The 16,411-nt window shown below is 39.1% G+C and overlaps 1 protein-coding gene across 2 annotated transcripts in view; it reads right to left on the bottom strand.

Moving 5' to 3' along the window:
- The window catches only part of LOC140211072 (receptor-type tyrosine-protein phosphatase gamma-like), a 677,613-nt gene that overhangs the window by 599,124 nt on the left and 62,078 nt on the right, over window positions 1-16,411 (bottom strand). For both annotated transcript variants that reach the window (XM_072280498.1, XM_072280497.1), the window contains exon 2: window positions 6,999-7,103. In XM_072280498.1, coding sequence (XP_072136599.1) covers window positions 6,999-7,103 — 105 coding nt within the window. The remainder of the gene's footprint in view (window positions 1-6,998; window positions 7,104-16,411) is intronic.

Raw genomic sequence — 16,411 nt, 5'->3', positions numbered from 1 at the left:
ATAGTTCAAATAAATTCCAATAGTTAACTATATCCATTTAAAAGTTATGTATTTAAGAACACAACAGAAGAAAGTGAAGTTGGAATAGGCCAGACTGCCCTCAAACCCATCTTTCATTCATTAAGATCATGGCTGAATCATATGCCTGGTTCTTTGATTCCTTCCATAACCCAAACCCAATCAATACTTACATCAAAATGTGAAAAATTGATGTAGTCTTTGCAGGCCTTCAAGCAAGAGAATTCCAAACATTCTCCCTACTTGTTGAGCTAAGAACATTGTACATTTTAATGAGGTCATTTTTATCCTTCTAAATGTATCAAAAAATAATATGATTTGTCTTTATCTTAATGTCATGTTGACCAGGGAGATACTGACTCAGAAATTCAGTATCAGCCCCTGATTTATACATTCAACTGTCCAGATGCGAGAAAACATTGTCAGATTTTCCACCAAAACACCATGTTGATTATTCCTGAAAATAATAACTAATGTTTGCATTAAAAACAATTTTGTTCTGTTAAATCTTATGAATGATAGTTCATCCAAGCATAGTTTATTTCTCAAGTTGCATATGAATCTGGGAGTACTAGTTCCCAAAGTGATAAAATAATAAAGGCTGCAAAATGAATAATTTAACAATGAAGCAGGGGATTATGTTCTCCAGTGTTCTGATTTAAGTTCTAAAGATAAATTGTCTCTTGACTAGATTCTTACCTCAGCAAATATTACTCAGTAGCCACTGGAACAGTTAGTTATTATAATTCAGTCTTGTTCTGAAATACACATGAATGAAATTGCTTTCAAATTTTAAAAAGAACAAGTATCAACACAGTGTTAAACTACTGCTACATAATTTTGTCTTTTTTGGAATCTAAGATTGTTGTGATGAAGGGCTAAGAGTAATCATTTAAACGCTTGTATGTTTTACAAATTGAAGAGGTATGCACCTTGTCCAGAAATATTTATTTTTTTAGGAACCTGTCACAAAGAAAATAACTTCTTCAAATCTCTGCTCCCTTCAAACAAAACAAGTTATACAATTATTTTTTCTTCAAGTGAGATTAAAATTTCTTCAAACAGAAACCAACAATCAGTGCAATCTTGTCAGGGCTTTGCCAGCAGACGGCATTCAATATGTAAAAACTAGATGGAAAACTCCCAATTAATTCATTAGGAGTAAGGTTAATGAAAATATAATCCATACTAAACAAGTTCCAAACCGAGCAAAGCAAATAATTCTGAGTGGATGTTAATCAACCAGTGTCCATACTGTACCCTGATTACAAAAGCTGGAATTCAAGATGGTTATCCATCACACATAATCTTTAAAATTACAGCACATATAATATTACAGATAACATGCACAAATCATAAATACTTAAAACATCTCATTGAATACATTTCAGAGACCGCGAATGCACATATTGCACTCTAAGCTGCTTGAAGTTGCATCACACCAATATTAAATACCTCCTCTGACAACAGTAAGGGACTGAACCAACACACTAGTTTGGGTATTTTGGTCCATCCTTACTTTGTTAGCAATGAGGCACCATAATTCAGGCATTCATCCAGACAGTGACGCTTTAAAATATTTTAAATTGATTTTAAATGTTTTATATGGATTTATCTCCTTACAAAGTTTTCCCTTTATCTGTAGTTTTAAGTGCTTTTTAAAAAAAAATTGTTTGGGTAATGGACAGCATAGTTATAGAATTTAACCATAAACGATAAACAGACCCATATAAAAGTCTTGTTAATTATCTGGAAGTATTCAGGTCAGACATCATTTTAAGCAACAACAGAAAACAATGGCAGAAATCTGAAAGTCAAGCAGCATCCGCAGTGAGGCAGAGACAGGAAGGAGTCAATGTTTCAGGGAGCAAAGTGGAAATTTTTATTTGAAACTGTGTCACATCTTGCAAGGGACAGCCAGATTAATTCATGATGCTACACCAATTCTAATCTCAATAGGTACTTCTTGGTAACATACACAAAATGCTGGAGCATTTTTGCATGTGTCGCTTTGCATTTCCAGCATCTGTAGATTTTCTCGTGTTTGAGGTACTTCTTGGTGCTGGTTGTACAGGATAGTTATTTTCCATATCCTGAAAATGACAGATCCACAACCATCAGCAAATATTTTCTGTTCAGAATCCACACACTTCATAATCTTGTTTCTATTTCTGCAATCTTGCAATTTTCAATAATCTTCAAGAGATGCAACAAGCTTATAACTGAGAACTTTTTTGAAAACTGCAAATGCTAGAAACTTAAAATGGAAACATTTATCGTATTTATTTAAGCTCGCAAGTGGTATATCTGCATCAGGAATGAGATCTACAGATATAAAGCCGTTCACTTTTAGATCTATACAAGAAATGCTCATCAACAAACAGAAGATATTGATTTAGAAAGATAACACACATGAAAAAAAATAAGATAAGCCTGGTCACAGGATGATAAATCTCCAATTCTTCTGTCATTCACAGTACAAATAGTCTCACTTTTATCCTAGAGTGTCATAAACCACAAGAAACTATGCCAATCACCATCAATTTGAGATCAGGTTAAATGATCCGAAACACAAACTGTTAAATTGAATTTATAAGATAAGCAACTTTCTAAAAGTAATTGATCAAAATCTTTGCATAGTATTTATAAGAGCACTGAAGTGATATTTCATGGAATAGATAGAGATCAGTTACAGATATGGCAGATGGTGCTTAATCTGAACAAGTGTGAGGTGCTGCATTTTGAGGGGGTGTTGGTCAAATGTAAGGGGAAAAACTGGCAGGATCTTGAGTAGCATTAATGTACACTTGGAGTATTGTGTATAACTCTGGCTATCCCATTACAGGAAGAATATGAAGGCTTTGAAAACGGTGGAAAGAAGTTTTACCAGGATGCAGCCTGTATTAGAGGGAATCACATATAAGGAGAAATTGACACACTCAAGATTGTTTTTTCTGGAGTGTTGAAGCCAGAGGGGAGATCTGATAGATTTTATAACAATTATGAAAGGCAGAGAGTCAAAGTGATTTTCCCAGGGTAGAAATGTCAAGGATGCAACAGTAGCGTAACGGTTAATATGACACTATTACAGCTCGAGGTATTGGAGATCAAAGTTCAATTCCGGTGTTCTCTGCTGCAAAGTTTGTACGCTCTTCCTCTGAGCGCATGGATTCCTTTGGGTATGCTGGTTCACACATACCAAACACGGACCGGCAAGTAGGTTAATTTGGTCTTTGTAAATTGTCCTCTGATTAGGCTAGAGTTGGAATTGGTGGGTTGATGAGCAGTGTGGCTTGTTAAACTGGAAGGAACACACATTAAAGTTGCTGGTGAACGCAGCAGGCCAGGCAGCATCTCTAGGAAGAGGTACAGTCGATGTTTTGGGCCGAGACCCTTCGTCAGGACTGACCTGACGAAGGGTCTTGGCCCGAAACATCGACTGTACCTCTTCCTAGAGATGCTGCCTGGCCTGCTGCGTTCACCAGCAACTTTGATGTGTGTTGCTTGAATTTCCAGCATCTGCAGAATTCCTCGTGTTTGCATTTTTAAACTGGAAGAGCCTGTTCCACGTTGTATCGCTAAATAAGGTGAGAGGGAGCAAGTTTAAAGATGAATGTAGCAAATCCTTTTGTGAAAGCACAGAGAGTAGTACATGCCTGGAAAGGGCTTTCAGGAGTTATGGTGGAAGCAGTTATGACAGTCACAGACAGTCAAACAGCACAAAAACATGTCTTTCAGCCCAAGTGGTCCATGCCAATCAAGATATTCCCATTTGCCCACATTTGACCTATATCCCTCTAAACCTTTTCGATTTACAAGTGCTGTTTAAGAGATTGTTAAATAGACAAATGAATGTGCAGGGAATGAACTGATATGGATGATGTACAAGCAACGGATATTTAGTTTAATTCAGCATCACGTTTAATGTAGACATTGCAGGTCAAAGGCTCTGTTCCTGTGCAGCATTATTCTATGTTCTAATACTAAGTTTATAAATTCAAGGAATGAAATTTCTACTCAGATTTCCAGAGGGTCAATTACTTACCTTTTCTCAGTCTTAATATACATTCATTGTATACTTTACACATCCAGTGTTATAAATGTCATCTTTTTAAATGAAAGAACGCTTATATCTCTTGCCAGCTGTTGCTTTGCTCCACAGGCTTAACAATCACAACTTTACTAATCCGCCTCAACTCCAACGGTTTTGGGCTGATAAGTGATTCCTGACATGCAAAACTTTTCCACCATTCACAAGGTGTCAATCAAAAAGATAATGGAATAATCCTGGATGTCTGAATGAATACAGCTCTAACAAAAGTCAAGTACCTTGATTCTGTACTTGACTCAGACCCCATCCACCATCCTAAATATTCATTCCCTCCAATGTCATCACACAATTCCAGTAGTCTGGCTCATCTGCGAACAGTACCACAAGTAACTGCCTTCACTACTTCAAAAGCATTTTCCAAACCTATCATATCACCACCATGAAGGATATTCCCTTCTTAGCACATCATCTTTTGTTGCAACTTCTTGTTGTGCCAAAAATATATTTTATTTGATGATTTTAAAGTATGTGAATTTAGTATGTTTTGGTACCATTCTCATGAAGTTACACGAGCAGACAAGGAATGGAGCGATCTTGACCACATACAAGTATATGGGATGAGTTTACATTGGATCATAGTTGGCACAGACACTGGGATGAAGGGTCTGTTCCTCTGCTGTACAGTTTCATACTCTACACTCTAACAAGGTTTGAACGCACTTCTTCACAAATAAGTCAGTAATATGTGCCATTACTTGGGTGAAGAATGATGGACAAATGTATAGAGAATGAAACTCAGCTGTTTAGCATCAACAAAAATTGAAAACTAGATTTGAGCTGAAGCAGTTATAATTCCACTTAAATTAGCTTTATTTTGGCATGTTCAATGTTTTGGCCCCAAAACCAAAAGAGCTTTCAAAGTGATGTTATAGGCATAAGCTAATAATCAAGCTGGTGGTGAAAAACAAAACGCATACATTTTTACAAAGAAAAAAGAACCCGAAATACAAAGAAGTCATCTGATCTTTTCGTGACAGATTTATATATTAGCAACCACACGGAGTTTGTAGAAATATATTAAAGTAACAAATTTCTCAAGGTGTCATTTTAACTTGATCTAAGGAATGACTAGATTGTTTATACAAGCTAGATTTTGTTTTATCTTGGGAAACAGCTGGTTGTTTCTAAATTGTTACTTCACACAAAATACAAATTTATGTTAGGGAGAGGGTAGTAACCATTGTCATTAACATGGACCATACATAAAAGGACTACTATAACTCATCTTCCTTTGTTGACACACATTCAGACAATAAATTCATTAATGTCTCATTTAACATTGAGTCCTTACCAATATGACATGTTCACATTTAGAAACAAATGTTCTATGTGGCTAAGCACAGCTCAAATGCCTTTTATAAATTTGTAGGGCTACGCCGTAGGCCTGATTTATACTTGAGCGTAGGGACTACGCTGTAGCGAGCATGCGTTGTTGTGTCTGCGTCACTCTGCAATTCACCTCCAAAACACTAATTGGCGGTGGGGTTTCTATGCCACTATGTTGAGTTTCTTCATGAGGGACATGGACGAGGAAATGCATTTCAAATATTTTTGGATGTTGGCAGGTAGATCTGACGATGTGGTTCATCATCTCCAACCATTTATTTCGCATCAGTGTACAGACATGGCGGAGAAAAGCAACCGGAAATGCATATGAGGAAATGCGATGCTACCAAGCAGACCATTCACAGTTGTTGCAGTCTGCGTCGCCATGACGTGTGAATTACTTTTTTGGGGAGGTGCACGTCACCCTACGGCATAGGGTATGTGGTACCTACGGCGTACATTTGACGCAGAAGTATAAATTGGGCTTTACACAGTGTCAGCAAGACCAAGAAACTGGTCTCATGAAGGGAAGTTGTAAGAACACACACTAGTCCTCACTGATGGGTCGGCAGTGGAAAGGGTGAGCAGCTTTAATTTCCTGGGCACCAATATTTCAGAGGATCTGTCTTGGGACCAACACAGATGCAATCACAAAGAATGCACAGCAACTGCTCTGTTTGTTTATTTATTGAGATGCAGCGTGGTATAGGCCCTTTCCATCCTTTGAGCCACGCTGTCCAGCAATCCCCCGACATTAACCCTAGCCTAATCACAGGAACCAACCAACTGGTATGCCTTTGGACTGTGGGAGGAAAGTCACGCAGTCTCGGGAAGAACATACACACTTCTTACAGGCAGTGGTGGGAATTGAACCTGGTTTGCTGGTACTGTATTGTACTAACAACTACACTACCATGCCGGCCCAATTAATTACAAGTTTGAGGAGATATGGCATATCACAAAGACTCTTACAAATATTTATAGATGTACAGTACCGAGCATTCTGACTGGGTGCAACACAGCCTGGTAATGAAGGGTCCAGCGCACAGGATTCCAAGAGGTTGAAAAGGGTTATAGAGTCAGCTAGTTCCACAATGGGCACAACCATCCCCACCAAAAGACAGATTGAAAAGATAGTGCCTCAGGAAGATAGCGTCCATTATTAAGGACCCTTAAAATCTAGGACATGCCTCCTTCTTGTTACTACCATCAAAGAGTTGATACAAGAACATGAAGACACAGTCTACAATTCAGGAACAGCTTCTTCCCCTCAGATTTCTGAGTGATCCATGAACACTAGATCATTATTTCTGTTATCGCACAATGTATTTTGTAACTTATAGAGATTTGGAAATACTGCTACCACAAAACAGCAAATTTCACATTCTATAAGACAATGATAATAAACTTGATTCTGATTCTAGAAATAATCTCTTAGATGAGAGTCCAAAAACTCAGAAAAATATTATTTTATACAAGGGAGAAATGGTCATACTTTCAATCACTATTGAAATCCAATCACGCTTATTCAAATTGCTTTTACCTGAATAATCCCAGTAGGGATCCACAGATTCTCTTCGTCTCCGTACATGAATAACATTTTCAAGTTCATTCTCCTGTAGTGATCCAACATGATCTTCTGTCAAGGCTAAGGAAAATATTGGTGGGGAGGACAGTGGAAGGGTGGGAAGGGAAAGAGATAAAAATATTGATTACATAACTTAAATTGTGCTAGGTTTTTAAAGTTTTGCAGATAAAACTATCAGTGAAAATTACAAATGCAAGTAAACAATAAAATGTTCTCGCTTTGATCATCAATTTACTGTTGTTAACATTTGGTTTACTTACTAAAACAGCATATAAATATTTAAATCAGTGAACAAAAGATAACTTTGAAGAAATTAGTAATGTATCATTACTTTATTAAGAATGAAAAAAAGATTAGTCTCCCAAAATTTAAAAAACAGTGGAAGAATTCTTTGGGTCAAGCTGCATCTGTGGGGGTAAAAAGGCAGATGCTGACGATTTAGGTCAACGCCCTACGTAAAGACTGAAAGGGAAGAAAATTGCCTGTGTATAGTACTACAGGCAGAGATAGAGGCTGACAGGTGATCGGAGGAACCAGATCAGGAAGGGATGTTACGCAGATGGAATCAGGCTTTGGTGATGGCAGAGGCTGAGGGATTCTTGATTGGTCAGGACAAGAAGGGATACAGGGAGAAGACAAGAGATTGGGGCTGAGAGGAAAATTGGATCAGCCATGATGAAATGGCAGAGCAGGCTCAATGGGTCAAGTAGCCTAATTTGTATTTGATCTCTTTGTAGCAATGAAGAAGCTGGAGGGCAAACTGTTGTAGGAGTGATTGTTAAAATAATATGCAACCAGAAGATCAAGGTGGTCATTGCAGAGAGTGCATTTGCTCCACAATACCATTTCCTCATCTAGGCCTGATCTCAATGGAGAGCAGAAAGGTTGTGCAGAAGGTAAACTGTGATTTGTAGTGGGATTACATTGTTGTGGAAATGACAGAGGAAGATGTGTTGAGTGATATGTGTAAGTTACCCGTTTGTTCACTTCTCCATTCTTCCCCCACCTGAATGTATCGGTTTATCATCTGCTGCCCAGCACTGCTATGGATTGACAATCGGTCTTTCTTCTCAGTCTTGATGCAACCCAAAATGTTGACTTACACCTTTTAACTCTACATATGGTTCTTGATTTGCTGAGTCCTTCCAGCAATATATTTCATGTTCAATTCCAGCAGTTGCAGTCTCTTTTGTCTTCCTCATTTCTCTAGATTACATAGCAAATGCATGTTTTGCACTTTTCTGGAATTTAATTTTCCCACCCTCTGATACCCATCATTCACTTTGCATTGACAAAGCACATGAAAACAAGTTCCTTTCGATGATTGATTCAGAAGCAATAAGTGCTTTGAACCATGGGCATTGTTTAATTTCTAAGCAACAGGTTGCAACTAAAATAAGCTTAGGTGAATCCATGGTGCCTAACGGTGACTCCTTTGCTTGCATCTTTGGAAACACCTCTATTTCCATCTTTAATATCTCTATTTGCCCCTTTCAGGGTTCTTTTGAAGACTCTGACCTGGAGTTACACACTGACCTCGGTTCATTGTGGGAATGGGACCCACTCTCAGGGTTTCACAACTAGCTGTTATTTGCATGCCCTTCGCTCTCCTTCAGAGGTTCGAGATTTCGTAGCTCTGGAAACGGTGGGGGGGGGGGGGATAATCGGAGGTCAGTCTCCGGGCAGGAGATTGGTGTGTCGTGGCAGATGGAAGATCTTTGGGCACAGAGCTCAGAAAAAGTGACACAACGGACTTTTAACATTGTAAACCAGCGAGTTGTTTGTTATGTCTCCTCTCTTGCTGTGAAACAGAGACATCTCTTTCTCCCTTATGAGGGAGAGAGAGAGTCTGTGGTATGTGGAATACTGGGTGAATAGGTAATCTTTGGAGTACTGCCAGTCTGTGTCTTTGCTGTTGCTTTGCTCACACGTGAGCGCTTGGTGGTGGGCACCGATGCTGTTTTTTGCTGGTGGGGGGGAGAGGAGATCGTTGCTTGCTGCTGCTTACACCTGGGAGGGAGGAGAGCGGGGGTGGGGGGAGCTTTGGCGTTCTAACATGTAACTGTCATTCATCCTTTGGGGGCACTCCTCTGCTTTTCGTGGATGGTTGCAAAGAAAAAGCATTTCAGGATGCATATTGTACACATTTCTTTAAAACCTTTAAAATAGTGACTGTGCCATACAATAACAATTTAAAACACCATAAGAATTGCAAATAAAATTCTAGGTGTTTCTACAATTATAAACAACCAAGAAGAGAAATTATAGAGTCAAACAAAAAAATCTTCCGAGGTTTGTATAAGTATATATCACGGAGTTGAGAAAAATGTGCTTTTTATGAGTAAAGAAGTTAGGTGATGAAATTTCTCGGAATACATCTGACAAAAGCTGGTAATGCTACTTGAATTAAACATTATACAGTCAAGAGTGAAAAAACAATTTTTAAAAAACCTCTTATAGATCTGTACTTAACCATTTCAGACAGAAGCAATGAGACAAAAAAAAGGTGGAAAGGATATAATTCCCTGGTATAATTTTCATGACAATCTCCACTCTTTTTCTAAGTACAGTGACAGCAAATTTTAAATAAACATATTTTAAAGATACTTTTCTATACCTTTATGATATTCTTCATTAATTCTCTGTAATAATAAAATGTATTGGAAATACTCAGGTCTGTAAGCTATTGAGAAAAAAAGTTAACACAATGCACACTTTCATCGACCAGAAATAAACCAAGTGGTGTTGGACCACAATAATGAAAGGCATGGGCCAGATTAAACTGGCTCCACCACACTACCCTATCAGCCGTAGCACCTCATACCTCACCATACAAATCTACACAACCTTCCCGCTCCCAACCCCACATATACATCCACCATTCCTACCCTCAAACCTAAACCTAAGGTCCAAAGCAGCACACTCCCCCCACTAACCCTAGGCACACCCCGATTAACCCTGGCCACACCCCCACAAACCCAATGACCTGCGTCAGGAGGGGCAAGATCCAAGAAAGGCAAGTGTTGGACCTGGTTAATGAAGGCGTGGGCCAGATCAAAGTGCAGGGTTGCGTGACACTGAATCTCAAGGGCTGCTTTGCCCACTGCCTGAATACTCTCAACCTAACCCTAACCCTAATTCATTCTATGATGCTGCCTATCTGCTAAGTATTTTCAGTATTATGCATTCGGATTTTAGGGTTTCACAATCTGCATGCTTGAAATTGCCTGCAGCTCAACATCTACTTGTGGTAAAAATTAATATTCTAAGAAATGAAACAAAAAAAAAATCAATGTTTTAGCTTCCATGAAACATTAAAAGTAACAGATCAGAATTTGTGGCTGGCATTGCTGACGAAGGAGAAAACAGTCCATGGACATCAATTTTGGTGAAATTGCTGTCAGACAAGAGTTCAAGGAGATCTCTAGTGTTCCAATGGCTGTAATGTCATCAAGCTGGCTGAATAGTTAGTCCCAATAACAAATAAAAAAACAATACTTAAAACAAGGTAACGTGCCATAATGACTACTACCCTGTGGCTCCAGCATTCACCATATGAAATGTTTCAAAAGGCTGATCATGACCCGCATTAACTCCCAGAAAACCTCAACCCACCGCAATACACCTACCACTGACACAGGTCTACAGTGGACAGCCTCTCCCCAGCCCTACACTGGAGCATCTGCACAGTAAAGACACCTACATTAGATTATTGTTTATTGACTACAGCTCCATCTTCAAGACTATAATTGCAAACAAGCTCTTCATGAAATCTTGAGACTTGGGAATCAATACCTCCCTCTGCAACTAGATCCTCGACTCCCTGACCAATAAGCTGCAATCAGTGAGGATAGGCAGCAACATCTTCACAATCATGCTCAACATTGGCACTCCAAAAAGCTGCAACCTCAGGCCTACTCTCTAATTCCTATACACTCTCAACTGTGTTGTCAGATCTCTTCTAATTCCATCTACTAGTTTGTAGATTATATCACTGTAATGGGCCACAACTTAAATAATGATGTGTCAGAGTACAGGAGACACCAAGTGACATGGTATAATGACAACAGCCCTTACCTCAATGTTAGAAAAACAAAAGAGCTTGTCAGTGCCTTCAGAAGACGGATGATGCACATACTGCTGTTTACTTTACAGTGCTGAGGTCAAGAGGGTGAGAGCTTCAAGTTCCTACAAGTTGACATCACCTATAACCTGTCCTGGTACAACCATCTAGACACCACAGCCAAGAAAGCCCACAAGCACCTCTACCTCCTCAAAGAAGAGAGAAATTTTGCATATTCCCTGAGTCTCATCAGAATTTTATGAACACACCATATAAAGCATCCTCTCCGGGTGCATTGCAGCTTGGTATGGCAACTGCTCTGCCTGTGACCGCAAGAAACAGCAGAATTGTGTACACAGCTCAGCACAATACAGAAACTAGCCACCCCTGCATGGACCCTAGGTGCCCTTCTTACTGCTCAGTAATGCAGCCAGCATAATCAAAGACTAAATGTCTATCCCAGGCATTCTCCCTCCTTCTTTTTCCCCCCATCGGGAACAAGACACAAAAGCCTAAAAGTACGTACCATCAGGTGCAAGGACTGCTTCTACTCTACCGTTACAAGACTATTGGTTCCCTTGTCCCATAAAATGAATTCTTGACCAAAATCTATATTATTATGAACCTTGCACCAGATTGTCAACCTGCTTTCTCGATAATTGTAATTCTTCATTCTCTATTATGTTATTATTTTACCACAATGCTCTAATGAATTATTCTGTCTGAATGGGATACAAGCACATTTTTTTCCACTATACCTCTGGTAAATTGTATAGTTATCACACGTACGAAGTACCAAAGTTCCGTTGTTTGTAAATTCAATTGCATAACTCTTTTTCAGCTTTACAAATCTGAAAATTGAGTAAAACTTCCCAATGATGTTGTGGTTCCGCATCACACCTGAGAACTTCATGTCATGAGCCTCACTTGTAATCCTGACACATTACTTATATCAGGCCATGTAATAATGCAATTCCTCACTGAATTTTGATGAGACTCAGATGAAAGAATGGCGATATATTTCCAATCAGTATGGCATGTGGTTTGGAAGGAAAATTCCAGGTGGTAGTGTTCCTGTGATTCTACTGGCCTTGACCTTCAACCTTTTGCAGTTTGAAAGTAGTGCCTAAGGAGTCTCATTAAGCTGCTGCAGTATATCCTGTAGACAGTACAAACTGCTTCTGTTGTGCATTGATGGTTCAGTGAATGGTTGCAGGTGGGGTGCCTATCAAGTGGGCTATTATTTCCTGGATGGTGCTCAAGTGTTGTTGTAGCTGAACTCATCCAGGCAAGTGGACAGTAGATGGCAGCCAGGCTTTGAGGAGTTAGGAATTGACTGCAAAGTGCATTACTGAAGAAAAATCAATTTTTGCAACAGTGTCTCTCTGAAGAGACTGTAGCTTTATTTATTTTAGAGATACAGCATGGTAACAGGCAATGAACTCATGTCACTAATTATCCTGCTAATCCACGTCTTTGGAATGTGAGAGAAAACTGGAGCACCCAGTAGAGCTAATAGGACTTGATGTTTTAATCCCTATGGTAAGTCAGCACTCTTGATGTTGGCAGTGGGCTTGGAGTGGTGACAAGGAGGGAGGGTAGGTACGTCATCGGGGTCATCAGGTGGGCACCCTCCTCTGACGTTTTGTTGATAAGCCCACGACGTCTCCAGAGGGCTCAACGGTGCTACCTGGCATCTCAGATACACCCCCCTCAGTTCCATACCCTCCTGTCTTCATCTTGCAGCCCAGTTGTTGACTTTCCTTTTAATCCAAATCCAATTGCTGCTTCCTTCTGCTGCATTTGACAAGGACTTCATTGCTTGTTGGAGGGAGTGACCCATCACCCCCATCTTCTTCAATAGACTGGTCGTAGAAGTAGCAATGAATCTCCTGCATCCCACTTCTACAGGGAAAATCTTGGTCTTCCAGCCATTCTGGGCAGCTTCAGTTGCCAGTTCAGAGTACTTGGTTTTTTTCCTCTCATAAGCTTCTTCAACACCATCTTCCCATGGTACTGTCAATTCTACAACATATGCCAGCTTGGCTGTTGTGGACCACAGGACCATGTCTGGCTGGAGTGTTATAGCTGCAATGTCAGAGGAAACCCAAGTGTTAATGAGGAGATCATTCAAATTCCTTCCAGACAGCAGCAGAATTGAATGCCGGTCACTGGTGCAGTAATAGCATTACACTAACCACTATGCTACCGTGCCATATTGGATAATGGTTCTGCAATTTTGATCATTTCAAAATACTGTTTCACCTCCTATCATCCAGCCTCAAAAGCAGAAACTGTGCAAACTATGTGTACTATGAAAAATGTTTGAAAGAAGGAACATATACCAAACAGACTAGATTGCCCTATGTAGCTACTCATGGAATTTAGACTGATTTCCAGATTAATACTGCACTCCACACCAGAGTTTACTCCTGCAGGAGTGCTAACATACAGAAGACTTGGGATATGGCTGAGTGTAGCTCAGCTGGACTGTGAAGCTGTAAGAAAGGTAAATGAATCAAAGAAAACTCTAGAAAGGGCAAAGGGTGAGATCGCAAAATGGTGCATGCTGAAATCTCTAACATGTCAAGTGATGAATAAAATGAGACTTCATAGTGACTTAGAGATAAATGGTTTGAAGGATTATATTGGAAGGTTGATAACAGGTTCACAGAGACCACCTGACATTCGTACATGTCTCCCAAGAGAACATTAAGCAACACTGAGAGCTTGAATGTACTCCTTTAATGAATCAATGACAAAGCCTACCTGAAGGCATTCAAGGTACGACACCTGCAATGATTCTTGGCATCTTATAAGTACTGCCATGCACACACAGCATATTACATTTTAAACAAAGAACCCATTGTACAAAATCCTAATGAATCAGTATACCTGATTATTTTCCATAATAGTGTCTTATTTTTCTTCAGATGCACAGGATCATCTTGGAGATTTAACTACATAAAGAAAACAGAACTTCAAATGCTGGAAATCTGCCACAGAATCAAAAGTCTTGAAACAAAACAGAAAGAATATTTTGGAAGTCAGAATTAAAAACAAATTTAAAAATGAACAACATTGAAAGAAAAGGATATATCAATGGGAAGAGCAAGGTGAAATACGAAGACAGAAAATGAATTGAATGAAATGACCTTAGCTGACAAACCACCAGTGCATCAGATAGCTACAGTGATCTTGACGGATAACTGTAGAAAGAAGCATGAAGAGTTAAAAGACTCTTCTAAAATTTTTTTTAGAAGTTGGAAAAGAAGTTTAGGCCTTTCAGCAAACTGAGAAAAAGAAAAGATGCCAAGGAACTTGAAAGTTTCCATATTTCCTATTCTCAAATACTCACTGCTCTATTAAGCTAAATATGTGTAATGCATAAGCTCCTCTGGGGTCCTAACTTGCAGTGATGTGTACAGAGAATGCAGAGTAACACACAATAAAGATGGAGATTTCAAAAAGGTATGACTGGTTTATTAGTGGTTCACTATGGGCTTACTAAGTAAGCACACCAAATTCAATCTCTTCAGTTTTACCTCAGTCAATCAGACACAACAGAATGAAGCACTACTCTTCTAAATAGGAATATATTAAATAAAACCGTTAGCATTTCAATGCCCTTGCTTGCAAATGCCAGTTGCAAAGTGCTTGTGCAGTGTTCACATAGGCTTGGATGTGATTTTATTCTTTAATGAATTAACTTTTAAGCAATATTGCAAAAGCTTACATAGGTACTTGCCAAGGACACCATCCGTATGGAAGAATAATAGGTATACCTTTGTATTTCTGTTTGATAATCAAAGACCAAACCTTGTTTGTATTTAAGCAACTTTTGTACATGAAAGTTTTAATTTTCTTTTTTGGAATGGAGTTACCATGCCTTTTAGCATATGCAATATAAAACACGCAATGAAGAATATATAGCATCTTATCTGAACTGATGTTTTGTTTTACAAATCTGAAATATCTATTTGTGCTGATGAAAGCCGAACATTACAAGTTATGTACTGTCAGGAAGACATGGTGAAAGAGTTGGAATTGCTCTAGCTGACAAATGAGGGAATGGATAATCACTTGCTTAAATGTCTAACAGTTCACTAGAGAAAAAATGCTGCATTGCTCAAAGGGCTGGTAAAACAAAAGGCATACAAAGGAAAAAGCTACTTTATTAAACTATGTTGTGTTGATTCCCTCCCCCCCAAACAAACATGTGCCTTGACCCGTAGTCCCTGTTCCCATTCTTCCCATGTTCTTGACCACATAGCTAAACTAAATGTAAATGATGTGGGCTTTTCTTTAATCTAGAGTTTAGGCAATACATTATACAGCCTTGCAGTCTACTGATAATAAAAGGTTTCTTTGGTCTCTTTTATTGTCACATTCAACTTTACACAACATCACAAATGCTGGAGGAACTCAGCAGGTCAGGCAACATCTATTGAAATGAATAAACAGTCAATGTTTTGAGCAGAGACCCTTCTTCAGGAAACTGGTTATTTTGTTCCATACTATTTACTTTCATCCATGTTTTTAAAACATATACCAGAAAGTGCATTGTGCTGAACCTCATTCTAGCCAGTGGTTCTGCAAAGAATAACTTGTTATTTTCTCCTTTCTGTCCAACATGCAATTGACTTCACACCTACACATTGACGTGCAGAAGTCAGAATAGAACATCAACTCTAAAATACTACAGCACAGTACAGGCCCTTTTGGCCCACAAAGCTGAGCTTTTAACCTATTAGAAGATCAATGTAACCCTTCAGTTTTCTTTTGTCAATCTGCCCAAGAGTCTTTTAGATCCTCAAATGTATCTGCTTCTATTCCCACATCTAATACTCACCCTGGGAAAATATCTCTGGTTGTCCCCTCTGACTATACCTTTTATCATCTTATACTCCTTTATCATGTAATTTCTCATCCTCCCTCACTCCAGAGAGAAAAGCATCAGCTCACTCAACCTATCCTCACAAGGCATGCTCTCTAATTCAGGCAGCATTCTGGTAAATCTCCCCTGCACCATCTCTGAAGCTTCTATATCCTTCCTACAATGAGGAAACCAGAATTGAGCACAATACTCCAAGTGTAATTCAGTCAGAGTTTTATAGAGCTGCAACATTACCTAGTGGCTCTTGAACTCAATCCGTCCCCTCACCAGCTAATGAAGGCCAACACATCTCATGCTTTTGTGGAAGCTGTGGTTAAAGCAAGGGTAGCCTGGGGCAGTTATAGTCAAGTGAGACCTATAAAGTGTGACCACCAGAGGCACCTCTACTTATTACAGACGAGATGGGCT

The sequence above is a fragment of the Mobula birostris genome, chromosome 16 (genome assembly GCF_030028105.1).
Source record: "Mobula birostris isolate sMobBir1 chromosome 16, sMobBir1.hap1, whole genome shotgun sequence".
In the NCBI taxonomy this organism is placed as follows: domain Eukaryota; kingdom Metazoa; phylum Chordata; class Chondrichthyes; order Myliobatiformes; family Myliobatidae; genus Mobula; species Mobula birostris.
Note: the sequence above shows the minus strand (reverse complement) of the source record. Positions and strands in the feature narration are given on the sequence as shown.